The following is a 21,314-nucleotide window of genomic DNA, read 5'->3' as shown; positions in this document are numbered from 1 at the left end:
ATGAGGCACGGCCCGCCGGCCGCCCTAGCCCTGGGGCTGCTGCGCCTCTGCCTGGGTGAGTGGCTGCCAGAGGTGGACGCCGGTGTAAACCGGGTGGGAGCGGGGACACAGTCCTGGACGGCTCAGTTCCAGAGTGGGATTCGCGTGGGAGCACGGGGGCGGGAACGATCCTCCCGGGTGCGCGGCCCCGCGGGATAGCCGGGTGCTCCCGGGACGCATCTCCAGGGGCGCGTACCCTGGAGCCCCGGGATTTACGCCTCAGACCTCCACTACTCTCAGACGCAGGGCAGGAGGCTCAGGGGATGCCCCGATAGCTGCGTGGGGCAGGGGAGGCGGCCCTACTGCCCCCCTGCACGCCCGCCGCCTCGCGGTGTGACCTTGGGCGGGGCACTGCCCCTCTCTGGTCACGGCTGTCCAGTGTGCCCACTGGCCGCTGCCTGGAGGTCCAAGCTCAGGCGGCGCCCTTGGTTGGTGGAGTGGGGTTAAGGAGACCAGAGCGACGCCGGAGTGACCGCGTCGGTGCGAAACCTGTCCCTCCGGGTGTCTGCGTGCCTGTCTGTCCTCCCGTCTGTATTCTTTTCCTAGCCCAGGCTAACTTCGCCCCCCACTTCTTCGACAACGGGGTGGACAGCACCAACGGAAACATGGCGCTGTTCAGCCTCCCGGAGGACACCCCCGTAGGTCAGTAGCCCTGGCACCACCTTTGCACCCCCACGGGTCTCCCCGAGGGGCGGTCCGCGTTCCCCTGGACGCAGCGACACAACCTATCAGGGGGCTGAGCGCCTGGCTGTGCAGCGCTCCCGGGAGGCGCTCTGTTCGCGCTGCGAAGTCTCCAGGCAGAGGCAGGGCAGGCGGCCGCGGCTGCCATGGTGACCTAAGGCGGGCCAGAACTAGAGACCTGTAGCGGGCCCAGAGACAGCGCCGCCCCGAGGCGACAGACGGAGTGAAGGGCGGGCTGGGACCGCGGCCGAGCCCCTTACCGGCTATGTGACCTTGAGCAAATTTACTTCCCTCTCTGGGCCTCGGATCTCTAAGCTTTAAAAAGGCCCAAGAATATCCAACTCGCTAAGATGTGCAAGGAGAGGGGGAGAAAGAGCGAGATGGGAGGTCTGCACTCCTACTGCCCCTCCCCCTCCCTCCCTTCCCTTGGGGGTCTGGAGCCCGGGGGGGAGGGAAAGGACCTTCGGACTAAAAGAGGGCGTGGCTCAGAACTCACTGAAGAAGCAATCTGGGCAGGGGGTGCGGTGTCGCACCCTGCTCTCCTCTCTGTCCCTCCTGCTTTACTGGCTGCTTCCTTCTTGCGCTGGTGCCCTGAATCCAGGAAGCCCCCAACCTTGGCTCCTTGAAAGAGGAATCATTCCCAGGCACAGGGAAAAAATGCCCCAGCATCTGAACATCCTCCTGATCTGTAAAGTGGCCGATAATGATTGACAGGTTGTGAGGAACGGAGATAAAGAGGGGAAGCCTTCAGCTGGGACAAGGCCTTAGCAGTGCTCAGTTCACGGCAACTGAAGATTTACTTAACTGTCTGAAGCCTTGGTCCTGTGCAGCTGCAGCTGGTGGGACAGTGGGACCCTAGGGTCTAGAGCTCTCCCCTGTATCTCCTGCCAGGCTCTCACGTGTACACTCTGAATGGGACAGACCCCGAGGGTGACCCCATCTCCTACCACATCAACTTTGATCCCAGTGCTAGAAATGTCTTTTCAGTGGACCCCAATTTTGGAAACATCACCCTGGTTGAAGAGCTGGACAGAGAGGTAGGTGGAGGGCTGTGGGTGGCCCTGCATGCCAGCTGACCTCTGTGGGCTGAAGGTACCTAAGAAACCAATGGCTGCTGCATTAGACCCCCTGGGGGGCAAAGGGGACAGAGGGGGTCCTCCCAGACAGCCCGCTCAGCCCCCTGCTAAGCTGCTTCCATTAGCAGAGGAGGCTTTGCTTTCACAGTGAACAGTGGGATTCTTAATGAGCAGCTGCTGGCCCTGTTAATTTTTTAAGCATGTTCAATTGAAAATAAAACTTTTGTTTGCATTTTGCCTTTCAGAAACCTCATAAAGAATTTTTTAACCTGTCCTTGGAGAGGTCCTATAACTCACAAAGAACTCACTCAGATAGCAGATCAGGGCTGCAAAGAGTGGTTGGGAGAGTGGGTCTGAGTCTCAGAAAATATCTCGCTTCTGGGACCCTCTGATCCTGTGGGTGACAGGATCTGGGCTCTGTTTCCCTTTTGGGACCTCTGCTAGGCTGGGGGTCTCAGCCACATAACCGAGTCTCAGCTCTGGGTCTGCTGCCAACTCCAGTGCGATGACGGAAGCCACGGGTGCAGGCAGGGCAGAGAAAGGAAACGGAAGGTCTCAAGTCCACTCTAGGGGATGCTGTGGCAGAAGTGGGGACTGAGCTGCCAGCACCCCTTCCCTGGTACCCACGGGGATCTGGAGACTTCCCGACACCCCTCCCCACTGAGTCCCTGCTATGTCCTGGGGTGCCCTTGAGACACCATAGATCTGACCCTCTGCAGAACGATGGATATGGAGAGACATGGAAAGGGGAATAAAATAAAAAGTAAAGGGGGAAAGAAAATCTTCCTGGAACCTCCAGAACCTCCCTTGCTGAAGCAGGGGAGCATTTTCTGGTGAAACCTCAACAATCCCTCTGAGAACCCCTAATCCACAAAGCCCCCAAACAAGATCTTGAACATGGTCAGTGGTAGGTTTAGGCCATGCCGGGCACCCCTGTCACCCCCCTGCCCCAGGCCTCCTTAGAAGCCCCCATGCATCTATCCCCCGGCTCAGTGCAATGGGGCAGGACAAGCGCCCCAGCCGCGGGGTGTCAGGCTCCTGGACACTGAGTCAGTCCCTGTGCTCTGCAGAGAGAGGAGGAGATCGAAGCCATCGTCAGCATTTCTGATGGCCTGAATCTGGTGAGTGCCACTCCGGGGCCTGAGGTGGGCTGGACTGGGGAGAGGACAGGAGGAAGAGGGATGGAGAGGGCGAAATCTGTGGGCCGTACTTCTGACGGTTCTGTTCGCGTCCCTCAGCATCTTCTCAGACATGTCCTCCCAGCTTCTCCCACCTGGACCTCACACCCCTTCCTCAGACACCTGGGCCGCAGACCCCTCCTCCTCCCTCCCCCCCTACCCACAGCCGCTGCAGTCCCCTGACCCTGGATCACTGCCACAGACCTCCTAGGAGGTCCCCGCACTCCAGATTCCCCCACCCCAATCCGCCTCTGACCTTGGAACAGAGAGCCGGCCACTCGTGGCCCAGGAGACCCCAACAGCTGCCGCCAGCCCCCCACCCCCACGGCTCTCAGGATGAAACCCAAGCGTCCACCCTGCCTACCGGACCTCCCGTTTGCACTTAGCTGTCTGTCCCCCTTTCTCCTGCTATGCCCTACCCTCCAGCCCCAACCCCCAACACCCTTCGCCTTTGTACACCTTCCCACCTTCTCACCTGACAGACTGCTGCAGGGCTGAGGTCTCACTTCCCTGTGACGCCTCCGTGCTCTCCATGGCACCGCCCTCAGGCCTGGGTCCCAGCGAGCGCAATGCCCCCAGCAGACAGTGCCAGGGCCCCGCCCCCACTGCCTGGCACCCACTGCTGTCACCCTGTCCCTCACATGCTTGTTTCTGCCCCTTGAGCCCATTCCCCCACCCCCCCATGGCAAAATCGACACCACCAAACTTCAGGATTGAACACAGTGCTGCTTTAATATTTGTTGCCTGGATGATTAGGAGAAGGAACTAAAGAAAGGAGGGAGGGACAGAAAAAGGAGGAGCAGAGATTTGTACCTGGTGTGTTGGAGGCCACCGTCCCTTTATCCCCCCAGAGGATGTCACTCTCCCAGCTCCTGTCCCTTCTGTCCCTTTCTCAGGTGGCAGAAAAAGTCGTGATCCTGGTGACCGATGCCAATGACGAGGCGCCCAGGTTTATCCAGGAACCTTACGTTGTCCTGGTCCCCGAGGTGAGTGAGGTTTTCCTTTCTTCCAGGCTGAACCTGGGCCCTTCCCCAGGCCTGGGCTCACCCTCTAGGGCAGTACTATGATCCATCCCAGGGCACCAGGGGCACACCGGGCTCAGCCTGAGCTCCCTAAGGCGTAGGGGAGCCCCTCTGCACCCCTCACTCTCCCCTGGAGAGCCCCTTCCTCCCTGCCTTCCCCTCCCCTTTCCCACTGCCTCATGCATTCATATTATGAACTATTTTCCATTTGTAACAGTGAAATCATTTATGTATATCGTAAAAGTGTGAAACAGAAAAGTAGAAAAAAAAAGCGTTTTGAATTACCCTCAATCCTTCCAACTTGAGCCAGCGTTATTTAAAACACTGCTTTCCCCTTAATTTACATGTAAGCTTCCTCCTCACTAATTATAAAGTCTGGGTAACTACTATTTGAATAGCTTCCGCCAAGTGAACACAACAGCATTTACTTAAAGAATTCCCTGAAGTTTGAATATTTAGGTTGCTTTTATTCTGCTGTTGTAAGTAACATCAAAATTCTGGCATAAAGGTCTTCAGTTTTCTCTAGGTAGGATTATTTCACTAAGAGGCAGTGCAGGATTTGGATTTACTGGGTCAAAAAGCCTGAGTGACAGAGGTATTGCCAAATTGTATCTCCAGGGTGGCATCTGCTTGCTCTCTCCCCTACAAGGCAGGAGGGGGTTTGTCCTGCCACCTCTTGTCCACACAGGGAATACATGAGTTTCTAAATGTTTGCTAATTCAGTAAGAGAAATATTTCATTCTTGCTCTAAATTGCATGCATTTGATTCCCAGTAACAATGAATTATGCATTAACCCTTCTTCTCTTTGGGAATTGCCTTTCATATTTTAAATGCCTCATCTATTTATCTTTATCTATGTAATTACATTATCTATTTTGCCACTCCCTCCTGAGTCCAGCCCCCAGTCCCTCTGCATGTCTTCTTGTCCCTCAGTTTCGCTTCCCCTGGTTCCCTGCACCCCTCGGAGGCGGCTCCTCCATCTCTGCCCCTCTACCTGATGGAAGCACCCATCCTTTCACCTCAGTTTAGCTCTTCCCTCCCCAGCCCCATCCCACCATGCCCCTGCCTCGAGCCTCCCATCACTGCCCCCGGGGTGACCCTCCCTGTGGCTGTGACAACACCCCCCCCCCACAGGACACGCCTCCTGGGAGCAGCATCTTCAAGGTCCACGCCGTGGACAAGGACACGGGTTCTGGAGGGAGCGTCACCTACTTCCTGCAGGTTTGGCAGGATGCCCAGGCTGGAGGGGACCCCAGGCAACCCCTACCTGCCTCTCCAAGGCCTTTAGGAGATGTCACAGGGGTGGGACAGGGTGGTGGGACCTGAGAGGGGCCTGAGACAGAGACCTGATGGGCCCATCCGGCGGCCCCCTCCCCCTCCAGGCTGCAGGCTTGCCCGGTCTCCCCAGGTCTCCCAGATCCTCAGCGCCTCACCCCCAACCCCTTCCCCAGCAGAACGCTAAGGCACCTTGCACCCATATGGTGTGGAGAATGGCCAGAAGGGGACAACTTTCAGGAGACAGAGCTCCAGCCTCTGCTCCCCCTCCACCCCACTCTGTCAAAGCCCGAGGGCCCTCCCCTGCACCCCCTGCCTCTTCCCAGGCTCATCCCTCACAGTTTCTTTTCTTTCTTTTCTGCCCTTTCTGCTATGTTTGCTTTGCCCTCCACATGTCATCTCCTCCTCTCACAATTTTCAAAGCTGTGCAGCATGGTGGCTGAAAGTACAGGCTTTGGAGAAAGCCCCTGGAGCCCACAGGTTCTGGAGAGAGATCCCATGGCCTCCACTCACGTGGCTTTGCATACGCTATTCCACTTTTCCAGCTCGGTTTCCTCAGGGGTGAAATGCAAGGAATACCGGCACATCCTCACTGCGCAGCTATAGGGATGAAACACTTTTAAAGCACCCCCAACAGTGCCTGGCATGCAGCCCTCCCTGGCTGGGGGTCCCCAGGCTTCTTCAGATCCCAACCACGCCCTGCCCCTCCCCAGGCCTCCTTCCTCCTCCCTGGGACGGTCCCCAGACCACTTACTTCCTGTGGCTTGAAGGTTCCCAAGCTTCAGAGACCCCATCCTTCTCAGTCAGGGTGCTCTGCCTATCCACGGGAGTTTTTGCCCAAAGCTGAGCCCACTTTGTTTTGCCGCTGAGTCTAGAGAAAAGATAAGACCCTGCCGGCAGGGAACCTTCCTGATTTGGGCTGAGGGAGTGGGGGTGAGGGGCAATGCCCTGGGGGTGCAGAATCGCTGGGTGCCCTGAAGTTTGAGCTCAGGGGGGCGACCAGGTGCAGTGAGGACCCTTCTGAAGCAGCAGATGGGGCTTTTCAGGTGCCAGCCTGGGGCCCTCCCAGAGGCCCAGCCTGCCCCTCGCTTTTCCAGAATCTGCGCTCCAGCAAATTTGCTGTGGACCGCCACAGCGGGGTGCTGCGGCTGCGGCCTGGGACTGCGCTGGACTATGAGAAGACGCGGGCTCACTTTGTCACCGTGGTCGCCAAGGTAACCGGGAAGTGGGGGAACCAGGGAGCATCTGGGTCTTTCCTCAGCCCTTGTCAGAGGAAGCTGCCCATGGTCTAATGGCCTAGAACAAAGCTAGTGTCCACATGGGTGGGGCCGCAGTCTGGAGAGCGCAAGGCAAGATGGGGTTGGGGTGGGGGCGGGGGCTGCTTGTGATCTTTGCTGGGGGGGGGCCTGCTGGACAGATTCCCCAGGGAGGCTGTGACTATGGGTGGAGAGGGCACTCCCCCACCCCACTCAGGACTGGTGGGTGGGGGTCTGCTGGGCAAGACCAGGTGGCCCCGGCCACGAGACCCCTCCACCCCTCCCCTCCCCTCCCCTCTGACCCAGCTGTTAAGTGCCGCCCACACCCTGGCCACCCTCCGCTCCCTGAGCCTCAGTTTCCTCATCTGTCACATAAGGACAATACTGAGCCACACTGAGCTTACCTGATTTCATTACGTTTCTAAAGGGCATGAGCCTAGAATCTGTCACGTGCTCAGCAAATGTGGCTTCTCTCCCCACACTGTGAGGACTCAACCTCAGCTGTCCCTTTAGGCCCAGCCTTCTTTTTCATGCAAAGCGCTTGCTGGTCAGATGTTAACCACTGGCCATCCTACTCCAGCCCCCACCTGCAGGCTCTAAGCCTCTGTTCCCCCCCCCCCCCCGCCCCCTGACCCTACGAGGGTCCGGCTCAGCATCCCCACCTCCACCCCAGACCCCCAGGGGGCCTGGCTGGCAATTTAGCTCTGCTCCTCCTCCTCTGCCACTTGTCCTTCCTGGCTTCCCTGGAGAGAGAGGACTAACCCTGCTTCCGAAGGAGCACCTTTCGGCACCTGCTGTGCTCGAGGCACTGACCGAAGTGCAAACAGAAGCTCAGCGGGGGGGAGCTGGTCTTGTGGTCAGTGAGTGGCAGGAGGGAGGTTCTACCAGCCTCTTTAGACTCCAGAGTCAGCTTCTCATCACTGTCCTCTGTGGCCCCTGACTGTCTCCCAGGACGGCGGGGGGCAGCTTCGAGGGGCCGATGTGGTGTTCTCGGCCACCGCCACCGTCACGGTCAACGTGCAGGACATCCAGGACATGGTCCCGGTCTTCGTAGGCACCCCCTACTATGGCTACGTGTACGAGGACACACTGCCGGTGGGTGTCCCGGGTCCCCTCCCGACGTCTCCTGCCCTGTCTCCCGTGCTTCCCGGGAACTGGGGCCGTGCTGGCTGGGTCTGGCCTTGGGGCTCCCTCCTCAGCTAAGGGGCCTCAGGCTCTGCCACTGAACAGCCGTCTTTGTCCCTGAAGTGTAAGGAGGAGTAAGCATATGCTCGGGTTGGCAGCCTCTGATGGGTGCTAAGACTATTCATTCTAATTCACCACAGCCCAGCTGCAAATGTGGGGCCACAAAGGGCTGAGAGGAGAGAGAAAGGGGGGCTGAGAGACCCGATTTAGGGAGAAGGCCCTTTCTGACGCCTCATAGCAGGGGGAGCCGGTACCTCATGAACACGGAGGTTCTTTTGTGCTTCCGCTCCCAAACCCACAGCCCAGGCTCCCTGGGAGCAGCAGGTCCTCCAGTGACCTGCACCCACAAGGGCCTTGCCAGCCACCCCACCCAGGCCCAGCTTGCAGGCTGGCTCAGCTCCCCGCCCCTGCCCCGTGCTAGTGCAAATCTCTGCCCTAGGTGTTTGGGCTTCTTATCCTATCTTCCCCTCAGCGACCCCCTACAGTGTGCAGGGTCAGTCCCCACTCGGTCTGGCATCGAGGCTCAGCACCACCAACCCCAACCCCTGGAGCCCTCACAGCCCCCTCTGCCCACCCCCCCACCCCCATGTTCAGCTGGGTCACCTCTCCCTGGCATCTTCAGTCTGAGGTGGGAGCCCATCCCCTATGCCCCCACGGCACCCTGTGCACCCCCCATGAGCATATATCTCCTTGGGGTGTACCCACCCCCGCTCCCCACGGGCATCCTGCAGCCAACACCAGCATGGTGCCAACTCTGTATGTCGGGCCAGCCCAGGACTCTCTCTGGAGATGAATTGCCTTCTCAGCATTCACTGACTCTTTCCTAGTTAGTCCAGCTTCATAGGACAGTGGGAATATTTCTTGAGGACCCCTCGTGTGCCAGGCACAAGCTGAGATTCAGGCTTTCCAGAAGCTGCTAGCTTGATGGTAGAAACCACTGGAGTGAGGGAAAGAGAAATGTTAGGCTGTCCTCGGGTTGGGAGCGGGGAATGCTGCAGAATTCGCCAGGGATGGGTGGCTGAGACAGTCCGACTGAGGAGCCAAGGGTGGGGAGAGGTGCTGAAGGTCAGGGCTGCCCCCAGGGCAGAGGCAGCCCTTGGGCCGGGCCCGAGAGAAGGGCCTGAGAGAGGGCACTTAGAGAAAGGGACAGCAGCGAAACCAGAGAGCAGGACTTGACTAGTTGTGGCCCCACTTGCTGTGAAGGATATCCTGGGGCCCAGCAGAGAAAATGTGAGCGTCTCTGTGCTGGATGCCTTCTGACCTGCCTCCCACCTCTCCCCCTCATGGAATGAAGACAGGAGAGGGCAGCGGCAGTGTGGGTGGGGCTGGATGGGGAGAGCAGTGGAGGGAGGGCTGAGCAGGGCATATGAAGGTGAGACACGAAGCGGGGGAGGGGGCAAGGATGGTTCCTAGGAGGTCCGGTGAGTGCTGCGAGCCCCCAGCAGAGAAGGGGCAGGCCTCCCACCTGCGGCCACACTGAGGCTGGCCTCTTACCTCGGGGCAAGGTAGGGGGCACATCCTCCCTGTGATGGGGGCGGTCTGGGGAGAGGAGAGCCTCAGGCAGCTGCGCCTTTTCCTCAAGGGCTCCGAGGTGCTGACCGTGGCTGCTATGGACGGAGACCGGGGCAGACCCAACCGCATTCTGTACAGCCTTGTGAACGGTGAGTCTGGGGGGCAGCTCTGGAGGGAAAGGCCCATCGCATCGCTGCAGTCCTGAGCTTTCTGGGTCCCAGGTCCCTCATCTTTAGAACCAGGAGTAGAAGTCGTATGGAGAGCAGGGGCAGGGCCGGTCTTCCTGGGCCGGGCCTCCACCTCTGCTTGTCATTCTGTCCAACACAAGGGGGCTGTGTGGAACGTGTGCTCATTTGGGGGGCGACATTTCTTACACTCCCACGTTTTGTCTCATTCTCTTTAATTTTCTGAATTAGATGAATCTAAATCTAAAGCTGAATTAGATGGATTAAATGAGATGATGATGAGGGATCACCCTAAAACTAACCCTATGTACAAATGAGAAAACTGAGGCTCAGAGAAGCTAAATGGGCATCTTAACTTCCCAGCCTTGGCTGTGAACCAGCATCTGCCAGCACCCGAGTCTGTACTCTTTGCACAACTGGGCAGCAACTGAGCAGGCTGAGCCATCCTTGGGGTGGGCTCCATGGCCCTCAGTAGCTGGTCCCCATGGGGCTAGGCCAGCGTGCCTGGAGCTGATCTCATGCACATGCTTACTTACTCACCCAGATACCACTGCCTGCCCCCAGCCCTGTCCCTGGGCCATGCCTGGGGCACATTCCTCCTTTCCTCCCCATCACCTCTGCAAATCTTTGAATAACTATGACTCATCCACCCACCACCATCCCCTCTCCTCTTCTCTCCTCTCCTTCCCTCTCTCTCTGCAGTCCTTGCCTCTCCTTCAACTCTTTCTTCCCTCCTTCCATCCTTCTCTCCCTGCCTCTGTTTCTTTTTTTTTTTTTTTTTTTTAGAGGGAGGAAAGGAAGGAAAGACAGAGAAGGAAGGAAGGATGGAAGGAAGGAAGGGAGGAAGAAAGGGAAACATTTTTAAACATTTTCTTGTTTTTATTATATTTTGTTTGTTTGTTTGTTTTTTACATGGGCTGGGGCCGGGAATCGAACCGGGGTCCTCCGGCACGGCAGGCAAGCACTCTTGCCCGCTGAGCCACCGCGGCCCGCCCCTCTGTTTCTTTTTATCCCTCCCTTTCTCTTGACCTGTACCTCCCACCTCTCTACCCCATCTCTTCTCTCTCTCTCTCGTGCACACACACACCAACATAAGAGAGAGAAAGCTGTATGAAAGCTGGGAATCGGACAGAATGAGGCCAAGTCTCAGCTCAGCACTTGCTATGTTACCTTAGACAAGTTACTTAACCTCTCTGAGACTCAGTCTCCTCATAAGCAAAATGTACATCATAGAATTACATTCTATAGAGGAGTGGCCCACGAGATGATAGTGCTTGAAGGGCATGTGGCACTCTGCCAGGCATGACCACCCTGCGCCCCCCGGTAGCCCTGTGCAGAACTGCAGGGCGCATTTCTGGTCTGTGACAGGGTCTGAAGGAGCCTTTGAAATTAATGAGACTTCCGGAGCCATCTCGGTTGTGCAAAACCCAGCCCAGCTCCAGAGAGAAGTGTATGAGCTGCATGTACAGGTACCCTCCTTCCAGCCTGGTCTCCCCTGCCCTGTCTCCTCCTTTGAGTGGTGATTACTTCCTCTTCTCTGAGTGAACCCACCCCACTCTCCTCTATCAATGTTCTCTGAGCATCAGCTCTGTTCCAGGAAGCACCAGCTGGCCCTGGAAGGGTAAGGAGGTGGGGAGACCCAGGCCCTGCTCCTGGGGGCTCTCAGATAGGAGAGAGAGCTAGATATTGCACCCAGGAATCCCTACTTCCGGGGACCTGTATGAAGGCTGCAGCAGGCAGAAAAAAAGTCCTTGGGGATGGGGGAGATGAGAATCCACAATAAGAGAGTTGGGGAAAGGCAGGAGGAGGTAGGATTGAAGCAGCAATGCCTTAAATATGGGTCAGATCCTACAGGTGGAGGCAGGCGAAGGAGAGTTGGTTGGGGCAGGGATGGAGTGGAGGCATCCCAGGCTGAGAAATCCCTATGAGCCGAGGCTGGAGGGAAAGCCCATGATGCATCTGGGAACAGCAAGGAGTCAAATGGGACTGGGGCAGAGGGCCCACAGGCAGCTCCTAGAAGGAAAAAAGTCTGGAGACCCAGGCTGGGGCCAGGTGAGCTAAGGTGCTGGAGACCCAGGCTGGGGGCAGATGAGCTAAGGCCCCAGATGCAGGGTGTGGGCTTTTCCTTAGAGCAGTGCTGTGTGGTCACACAGGTCCCACCTCCACTCAAGCCTTAATTTTCTGCTGTTGCTGTCTTAAAATTCTTAGCTTTTGAACAAGGACCCCAGTATTTTCATTTTCATTGTGCACCACAAATTATATAGTTGGTCCTCCTCAAACACAAAAAGGAGCCCTTGAAAGGTTTCGAGCAGGATTAGAAGCACATATCAGAAAACGCCCTCTCACTACCAATTAATCCAAGGGACTTCCCGAATTTGCAGAGTTTGAAAATAAAGATTTCCAGGATCCACTCCTGGAAATGGCGATTTAGTGTGTCTGGGGGGTAAACCCTGCATTTTATGAGCTCCCTGGTGATTCTGGTGCCAGGCCAGGCCTGGTTTTGGAGAATAGTGGTCCTGACTAGGGTTTGGAGAGAGTGGATGGGAGAGAGGAAGGCAGAACCATTGGTCAAGGTGACAGAGAAAGAGAGCCCATGGGGAGGAAGCAGGTGGGATGGCAAAAATGGACACATTGCAAAATATCCAGAAGACAGGCTCCATGGAAAGTAACAACCAACTGGCATGAGGGGGAGGGTCAGAGAGGGATGGGGGATGTTTGGGGGCAGGAGTGGGGAGTAGTGTGCCGTCAGGAACACACAAGAGAGGCAAGTCACGTGGAGGGGAATGGTGAGTTTTTTGGGAGGTAGGTGACATTCAAACTGAAACATCCCAAGTTGGATATGCGTGTTTGGAACTTGGGAAAGAGATTCTCCACATCGAGGTAACGGTGATGGCCGTGGGAGGGGGTGAGGGGAAGGGAGGATGGCCATGGGGAGAAAAAAGCATGTGGCCAAGTTCTCAGCCATGGGCCATGTCAGACGCTAAGAGTAAGAGGGAGACAGAAATTCAGGTGAAGGAGACCAAGAAGAGATAAGAGAGGTTGCGAAAAGGCTGCTGAAAGTGAAGTCACCTTAGCTGAGGGAAGCTCTCAGGAAGAGGCAGGACAATAGCAGCTGGGTGCAGGATGGAAGACACAGGGATTGCCTGCAACTGGGTTGGGGATACAGCAGGGGTGAGAACTGAGTGAGAAATAGGAAATGGAGACAATGGGTGTAAGCTTCTGAGAAGGAAGAGAATTAGGGTTGGGGAATGGGGTCCAGGGAGGGTAATTTTAGGATAGGTAAGACCAGAGTATACTTATAGGAGAAGGGAAAGGAAGGCCTTGAAGAGAGTCATGTTGGTATTTCTCAAATGGTTCACAGGGTACCTTTGGACTCCCCACCGTGGCTCTGGACCCTGTATTAGTTATCTAAACTTTGTGGCTTCAACCAACACACATTTATTTTCCTGCAGCTTCTGTGGATTAGAAATCTAGGCTCATCTTAGCTGGGTCCTCTCTGGGTCTGTTGCAAAGCTGCCAGATGGCAGCCAGGACTCGGGTCTCCTCTGAAGGCTTGATGTGGGGATGATTCACTTCCAAGCTCATGAGGCTATTGGCAGGATCCAGCTGCTTGGGGCTGTCAGACCAGAAGCTTCAGTTCCTGGCTGACTTCTGATTAGAGGTGGCCCTCAGTTCCTTGCCCCACAGGCCTCCCCAGCAGGACTGCCTGCTTTATCTCAGCCAGGAGGGGAAAGGGTCTGCTGACAAGGCAGAAGTGACAGTCTGCCATAACCTCATCACCTTTGCCATATTCCATCTGCTAGAAGCGAGTCCTCTCCACCAGCCCACCCTCAAGGAGCAGGGGTTACATGAGGGCGTGAATCCCGGGAGGTGGGGTCACTGGGGGCCTTTCGGATCCTGCTCACCAAGCAGCCATCCCTGTCCCCACCCCAGGTGACCGAGGTTGGCACTGCAGGGGACCCGGCCGCCCAGGCCAGGGCGCCCGTCATCATCAGGATCATGGACCTCAACAACCATCCCCCAACGTTCTACGGGGAAAGTGGCCCCCAGAACAGGTTCGAGCTTTCCCTGCATGAGCACCCGCCCCAGGGGGAGATCCTGCGGGGCCTCAAGATCACCGTCAACGACTCAGACCAGGTGAATGGCCCTGACCTGCTCCCTTCCCTCCCACAGCGCATGCAGCCCAGCACCCCTAAGCTCACCCCCTCCGCTGCTGTGTTTATCACAGGGGCTGGGCAGGGAACAAAATGAATGAGGGCGAGGGTGCCGCCGAGAGGGAGAGGGGAGAGAGTAGCCCACCACAGACCCTCTGCTGAGCCCAAGGGCATTCTGCAATGGATTGGAAAATAACATAAAAGTCCATCAAACCGAAATCCTCTGTAGTGTTGGTAACAGATGGTGGTGATGGTGACACCACATTGAGTGTAACTAGCAACGTTGAACTGGGAATCTGAAGGTGGGTAAAATGGAGCATTTCACGTTGTATATATGTTACCAGAATATACTCAAAAAAAAAAAAAAGACACATAGAAAAACCCATTCTGCCCCTGGCCCACAAAACAGGAGCTTGTGAACGGCCCCGTCACCTCCCACGCGAGGCACTGGGGTAAGCCTTGGTGTTCGTTGGCCCGTGTCTCAGTTTCCCAGAGCAGCCATACCAAAGTGCCGCAAAGCACATGGTCTCACACTACATAGATGGATTGTTTCATGGTCTTGGAAGCCGGAAGTCTGGGATCAAGGTGTCACCGGGACCTGCAGCTCCCTCCGAAGCCTGCAGGGGAGATTCCTTCCTGGCCTTTCCTTTGCCCCTGGGGGTTTGCTGACAATCCCTGTTGCTCCTTGGTTGCAGCACTCTGATCTGCACCCCCATGGTCACATGGCTGTCTACTCCCTCTGTCTGTCTGTGCTTCTTTTTCTTTTCTTATAAGGGCACCAGTCATACTGACCAAGGGCCCACCTAGTTCTGGGATGACCTCATTTTAACTTAATTCCATCTACAGTGACCCTATTTCCAAATAAGGTCTCAGGGGTTAGTACCTCAACATGTGTTTTGGGGGGACATAAGTCAACTCCATACACCTCCCTCCATCCGCATAACCTGCTAAGAGGGTGATGGCCTCACCCGTTGAACGAGCTCATAGCACTCCCCTCTCAGGGCTTAGGGTGTAGAAGGCTCCCCAAGTAGCATTTGATGGACAGTGAATTTGTATCCTCACTTTTCCTCCCAACTTCCTCTCCCCAAACTCTGTGGTCCAGGGAGCCAATGCCAAATTCAACCTGCGGCTGGTGGGCCCCAGGGGCATCTTCCGAGTAGTTCCCCAGACGGTTCTAAATGAAGCCCAGGTCACCATCATTGTGGAGAACTCAGCTGCCATTGACTTTGAGAAGTTCAAAGTGTTGACCTTCAAGGTAGGTGCTGAACCTGGGCGGGGCGGGAGGACGGGAGGGCCAGCATCTGGCCACGTTCCTGAGGGGTTCCCGCAGCCCTTGGCCCCTCCCCCCTTTTCCTCCAAGCTCCTCTGCCCTCATCCTTCCTGCTCGGCCTGACTTGGAGAATGGGGTGGGGAGGGGAGAAATAAAGGGGTACATGGAGCCTCTGCCTCCTGCTCAACAGTCTCACTGGGTTCCTCGGCCTCTAAACCACAAGCATCCCCAGGAATGCAAGGGGGCTTCAAAGGAGAGCACTCACTGTTGGTTACCATGTCTGTAGGTTGAGAGAAAACAATGATTTGATTATCGAGATGGATGCCTTTGACATCTGTCTTCTACTCTGATAAAAGCCTTAGCAGGATAATAACCTTTTGTTATTATCTGTAATTACTTACAATGCTAAATATATGTAAATGATGCATATCATTTAAAAACATATCAATAATGAAAAGGAAAATAATTACCCCACTGAGAGTAGTTAAATGGTGATAATTTTTTATAATTAAACATGCATGCACATAAACACCTATAGAGCTAGTATCGTGCCTACAGGTGACATACTAAAAGCATCCTATGGAGCCAGGGACAATGCAGGGTTGCTTGCCATCTTCGCTGTTATTTAACATTATTCCTGGTAATGAACCCAGAGAAATTAGATCAAGGAAAGAAACAAGAGGTGCAAACACTGGAAAAGAAAAGACAAACATGATTTGTAGATGAGTGATTGTTTACTCAGAGAACCCAAGCAAAGTGGTTGAAAAACTGATTGAAACAGCCAACAGCATTGATTACAAAATTAAGCCACAAAATTCAATAGTTCTCCTATATACAAAAATAACAATGGGAATAAAATGGAATGAAAGATTCTCGGTTACAATACCAACCAAAAGATAAAAGTTCCTCAGAATTACCAAAATAAGACATGTGCAGCATCTAAATGAGGAAAAATGCAAATTTTACAAAGGACAGGGAAAAGGCAAAAAATGTAAAGGTGTACCTTATTTTATTTTATTTTTTAAAATGCTTGTTCTCCTTAAGTTAATAAAGAATCCAGTGCCACCCAGATGAAATCTTACCCAGAATTTTCTTTGGGAAGAGGTGGTGAAGGGGATTGGCAAAATTTTACTGGTTTTTACGTGGATAAATAAAACTTTTAAAATGGGCAGGAAATTTCAGGAAAGAAAAAGAATATGAAGCAGGAACTTGACCTAACAGATATTAAATTATTTTATGATGCAAAATAATTTGAGAATTGGGACTAGAAAGGAAAGTACAAGTCAGTGGAGTAAAAGAAAATCAGTTCAGATACAAATGGGGATTTAGTACATAAGAAAGGTGATATTACAGGGAAATGGGGAAAATAGCAAATGATGTAGGAGCAATTGGCTAACTCTTTTAGGGAAAACATAACATTGAATCCCTAAATGAAAGGAGGTCTTGCTTAATTGTAGCAGCTGAGAGTAAGATTCGCTAGTAGCTGCTGGGTGCTGGGCAGGCTCTGGGGAAACAGGTGGTGGCAAGACTTCCTTGTCACCCTAAGCAGAACCTTGTTTTCCTTCCTTCCCCAGCTCTTGGCCATTGAGGTGAACACTCTGGAGAAGTTCAGCTCCACCGCAGACGTTGTGATCCAGCTCCAGGACACCAATGACAATGTCCCCAAGTTCACCTCCCACTACTACATTGCCAGGATTCCCGAAAATGCCCCCGGAGGCTCCACTGTGGTGGCTGTCACAGTGGGTTAAGGACTGGCCCAGGGACGGGGGCAGGGTTGGGGACAGAATAGATCTGGTGTGGCCTGGCAAAGTCAGACGAAACTGGGTTCCAGCCCGAATCCCAAAGCTCACACTCATTAGCTGTGTCCCTGGGCAGTGTACCCTCCTGAAGCCTCAGTTTCTTCATCTACAGACTGGGAATAATAACCTCTCAGGACTCTACTGAGAACATATGTGTCAACTCTGCATATAGGGCGGGGGACGTATTCATAAACAAGGAGTAAATGCCTTCCAGTCCTTAGCCTTTTGTTTCCTCCAGCACTTGAGACTTCTGTAGAGGAAAACTAGGGTTCTGGGGCATGTCTCCAGATCAGTATTTCCACTGTTTTGACAGTGAAAACATCCCTCTGACACATGAGCTGCCAGCAGGTCCAGGCGAGGGGGCAGAGCCCACTGGGAGCTTTCTCTCTTTTAGGCTGTGGATCCGGACACAGGTCCCTGGGGCGAAGTCAGATACTCCATCTACGGGACTGGGGCAGACCTGTAAGTAGGAGAAGCCCGGGCAGGGCCTCAGACCAGGAGTTTAGGAGGCTGGGGGTGGAGGCATCAGTGTCAAAGGCAGAAGAAACTTGGAAAGGCTGAGTACAGATCCTGACAGAGGGCAGGGGGGTGAGGAATGGAGGGGAGCAGTGGAGAGCCTGAGGCAGAGGTTTTGGAGACCCCAGTGAGGTGTCTGAGAGTCGGGGAGAAGACGAATCATCGTCATGGCTTGGAGCATGGGCTATGGCCTCAGGGGCAAGGTAAACAGTGCTGGGCTGGGAAGAGGACGAGCCGCCGGAGGGGGTGGGCAGGGGTGAGAGGCTCAGGATTGACAGGTGGGGAGTAGGTGGGTGGGTCTGCCTCCCTCAGTCAGACCGAAAGGATGAGGAGAGGACCAGGTGGAACACCTTAGAGAAGCTTCATGACGCCTATTCTGCTTCCCAGAGGCAGCTCATTAATGCGGGCAGGTGTGCATATGGTATCACATTGCATTCACCGTGTGTGCACACATGTGAGCAGTGTACATGTGCACATGTTAGTGCATGTATGTACATGCATGTATTGCAAGCACAAATGAGGTGTGGATGCTTGTGTGAGTGTGCACACACATATGTGCATGTGTGCTTGTGTATGCATGCACATGTGTGCGTGCACATATGCACGCGTGTACATGAGTGTGTATAACCTGTGCATATGAGGCGTGCATGTCTCTGATCGCGTGAGTGTATGTGTGCGTGCACACACACGCTTGCCTTCTCTATGTTCTGGCAGGTTCCTGATCCACCCATCTTCAGGGGTCATCTATACCCAGCCCTGGGCCAGCCTGGACGCTGAGGCCATCACCAGATACAACTTCTATGCAAAGGCGGAGGACATGGCAGGCAGGTACAGCCTGGCCGAGGTGTCCATCACCGTGCTGGATGTCAATGACCACTCCCCCCAGTTTGGACAGAACATCCAGGAGAAGACGATGGTGCTGGGGACCCCAGTGAAAATTGAGGTGGGCTTCGGAGGCAGCTGAGCTTACTTTGGCTCAGAGGACTCTTTCCCGTAAAAACCCTGATCCAGTAGCTGCAGGAGGCACCATAACATACACTTTTCTTTTTAGTTATTGGATTCCTACTGGGTGTAAGTGACTTTAAGACATTTTATATCATCCTGTCTCCCCACCCCCACCCCAGCAGTAACTCCTGAGACAGAGGGCATTATCACCACTTTACAAATGAAAAAGATTGAGGCTCAGACAGCTTCATCTTGCCTTGATTTACTCCACTAGTCTGTTAGCCTCCAAAGCCAGTGTTTCTTCCATTGTACTATGCTGTCTCCCTTCCCATCATGGAGAACAAACTTGGCTTTAAATCCCAACTCCCTCTCCTTCTATCTGTGTATCTTTGGATGAGTCACTTAGCATCTCCAAACTTTCATTTCTGCATCTACAATATGAACCTAACAACGCCTACTTCCTAGCCATGTTCTTAGAATGGAATGGGATGACCCATAACCCAGGGATCTGGCTCATGGGAGGGGATATGTTCCATCCCCTTTCCAGCCCCAGCCCACATAAAATAGGGCAAGGGCCACTGACCACAACCCGGCCACCATATGCAAGATGTGGTCCTCAAAACCCAGCACCATCTGCCCCTCTTTGTGCTCAGGCCACAGACCAGGATGCAGAGGAGCCCAACAACCTGGTGGACTATTCCATCACCCACGCCGAGCCGGCCGACGTGTTTGACATCGATGTACACACAGGGGAGATCCGACTCAAGAACTTCATCCATTCCCTGGAGGCCCTGCACAACGTCACACATACGAGGGACTGCACGTGGTCCCTGGAGGTGCAGGCCAAGGACCGTGGTTCCCCATCCTTCAGTACCACAGCCCTACTCAAGATTGACATCACAGACACCGAGGTGGGTGCAAAGCCTGGGTCGGGAGGAGAAGTCAGAAGGCCAGCTCAGGCCTCTCTGTAACATGAGCAGGATGAGAGACCATCTTCAGCTTTCCGATTGTGGCCTGTGCCGCTAAGTCAGAGGACTTGAGCTGAAATCTTACTGACATCCCTTGTTAACTGTGTGACTGTGGGCTTTGCTAAGCCTCCACTTATTTTTCTGTAAAATGGGAATAATGATGCTGTTTTAATTTCCTAGACTGCATAAGCAAATACCATGCAATGGTTTGGCTTAAACAATGGGAATTTATTCGCTCATGGTTTTGAGGTTGGGGAAATGTCCAAATCAAGGAGCCATCAAGGTGGTGTTTTTCCCTGAGGGCTATGCCATTTTGAGTTTGGTTGATAGTGATCTTTGGCTCCTCTGTTACATGGCAAGGCCCACAGCTGCCTCTCCTGATCTTTTCCTTCTCTTCCCAGTTCCAGTCCAGCTTCTTGCTTCCTATGGTTTTCTCTCTCTCTGAATTTCATTCTCTTACAAAGGACTCCAGTAATAGGATTAAGACCCATCCTGATTGAGGTGGGACACACCTTAACTGAAGTAGTCTCATTGAAAGGTCCTACTTACAATGGGTTTACACCCAGAGGAATGGGTCAAGTTCAAGAACATGTTTTTCTGAGGTACATTTAGCTCTAAACCATCACAGATACCTCCAGTGCACCAATGTTGAAATGAATAAGTAAAATCATTATGTATAGTTCTCAGCTCATTGCCTAGAAGAAAGCCTTCTCTTAAGGGGTTCTAGAAACATTTGAGAAGACAGGTCTCCCATAATAAAGGTAAGCAGTAGCCTGGCTCTCAAGAACAGAGTTCAGCAGAAAGAGGAGTCCTCAATGTAAAAGATGTTGCTTGCATCATGTCCTTCAGTGTGCATTTTTCTGGAGAGTGGTTTGCATTCACCTTCATTCTGTGTATATTTTTCTGGAACGCTGCATACATTTGTTTTTCCCTGCGTGTATTTTTCTGGAGAACTGCATGCGTTCTATCTGTGTTCATTCTTCTGTAGCGTATGCTTCACTCCGCGTGCGTGTATTTTTCCTGGAGAGAATCCCACTCTGCTCTTCAGGTTCTCAAAGGGATTCCTGGCTCTGGAAAGTTTTAGAACCATTCAGCTTAGGGAAGCCCAGGAGCCTGCCCTGTTGTCCTGCAAACAGGCAGGAGCTGCTGAATGCAAGGGGGGACGTGGACGGTGCCCTCTCTTTCCAGATGCTGTCCCGGGACCCCGTGGCCGCCTTCCTGATGCAGACCAAAGACAACCCCATGAAGGCCGTGGGCGTGCTGGCCGGCGTCATGGCCGTCGTGGTGGCCATGACCGTCCTCATCTCCACCGCCACCTTCTGGCGCAACAAGAAATCCAACAAGGTCCTGCCGGTGAGGCGCGTCTTCCGCCGGCGGCCGGGCTCCACGCCCCGCACCGTCCGCATCGAGTGGCTCAAATTCAGGAGGGCGAAGGCCGCTGCCAAGTTTGTGCTCCAAGAGGATCCTCCCAACGAGAACTGCAACAACAACAGGCGCGGGCGCTCGCTGCCCCCCAGAGCCCCGGCTCCTCCTCCCCCACCCCAAGCGGCGGCCGCCGCGGGGGCTGCCCGCAGGACTGTGCCCACGGTCTCGGGCTCCCTCGCCCCCCAGCAGCCGCGAAGGTCGCCCACGTCCAAGGCCTTGGGGAGCCCTGTCCAGTCAGCCCTAATCTCTGAGCTGAAGCAAAAGTTTGAGAAGAAGAGCGCAGACAATAAGGCTTACTACTAGAACGTGTTCCATGGCTCCGCCCCCTCCCTGCTGCTCTAACCATGCCCCCCACCCTCTCTGTTCCTTAGGATCACCCCTGTTTTGTCCCGTAGTGTAACCCCCACGTGCAGTTCCTAATGGCCTTTTTCTCTGGCTTTGGGGTGCAAATGGCAAATGCTTCCCCATTGTCCTGAGGTTTTGAACTCTCTGCAGAGGCTGGGAAGTGACCAGGAGCCTGGTCTGTGTCCTCTACTCTCGGGCCCTCAGGGTCCTCGGGTCCTGCTGGGGTCTCAGCATACTTCCTCAAGGAGCCGAGGTGACACGACTGACAAGAACCTGGAGCCCCGAGGCCTCCAATCAAGAACTGGAGCACAGAAAGGAAGTTCAGTCCCAGCTGCGGCTCGAGCGCAGTAGGTACTGAGGGCTTTTGAACCAATGTGGGCAAGGGGAGGGCCAGGAGGCCCCCAAAACTCGCACTGACCTGAAAGCCATTGGAGGATGGGTCTGCGTGGAGACCAAAGGGCATAGAGGATGCAAGAGGGACC

General features: G+C 54.4%; 1 protein-coding gene across 2 annotated transcripts; it reads left to right on the top strand.

The window, feature by feature from the left end:
* On the top strand, window positions 1-20,790 carry CDHR1 (cadherin related family member 1). Of its 2 annotated transcripts, XM_077124372.1 has the most exons (18): window positions 1-55; window positions 586-681; window positions 1,612-1,757; window positions 2,867-2,917; window positions 3,871-3,960; window positions 5,132-5,218; window positions 6,370-6,486; window positions 7,480-7,623; window positions 9,296-9,374; window positions 10,779-10,879; window positions 13,344-13,547; window positions 14,667-14,819; window positions 16,409-16,573; window positions 17,028-17,095; window positions 17,864-18,092; window positions 18,748-19,005; window positions 19,527-19,560; window positions 20,171-20,790. In XM_077124372.1, the coding sequence occupies exons 1-18, from the start codon at window positions 1-3 to the stop codon at window positions 20,788-20,790; spliced, it is 2,697 nt and encodes an 898-aa protein (XP_076980487.1). The 2 variants fall into 2 exon arrangements, with proteins under 2 accessions (XP_076980487.1, XP_076980488.1); XM_077124373.1 differs by lacking the exon at window positions 19,527-19,560 and having other exon boundaries at window positions 20,251-20,790.
* Window positions 20,791-21,314: the final 524 nt, after the last annotated feature.

Source organism: Tamandua tetradactyla, chromosome 13, assembly GCF_023851605.1.
Source record: "Tamandua tetradactyla isolate mTamTet1 chromosome 13, mTamTet1.pri, whole genome shotgun sequence".
In the NCBI taxonomy this organism is placed as follows: domain Eukaryota; kingdom Metazoa; phylum Chordata; class Mammalia; order Pilosa; family Myrmecophagidae; genus Tamandua; species Tamandua tetradactyla.
The sequence above is the reverse complement of the archived record's forward strand: the minus strand, read 5'-3'. Positions and strand labels throughout refer to the sequence as shown.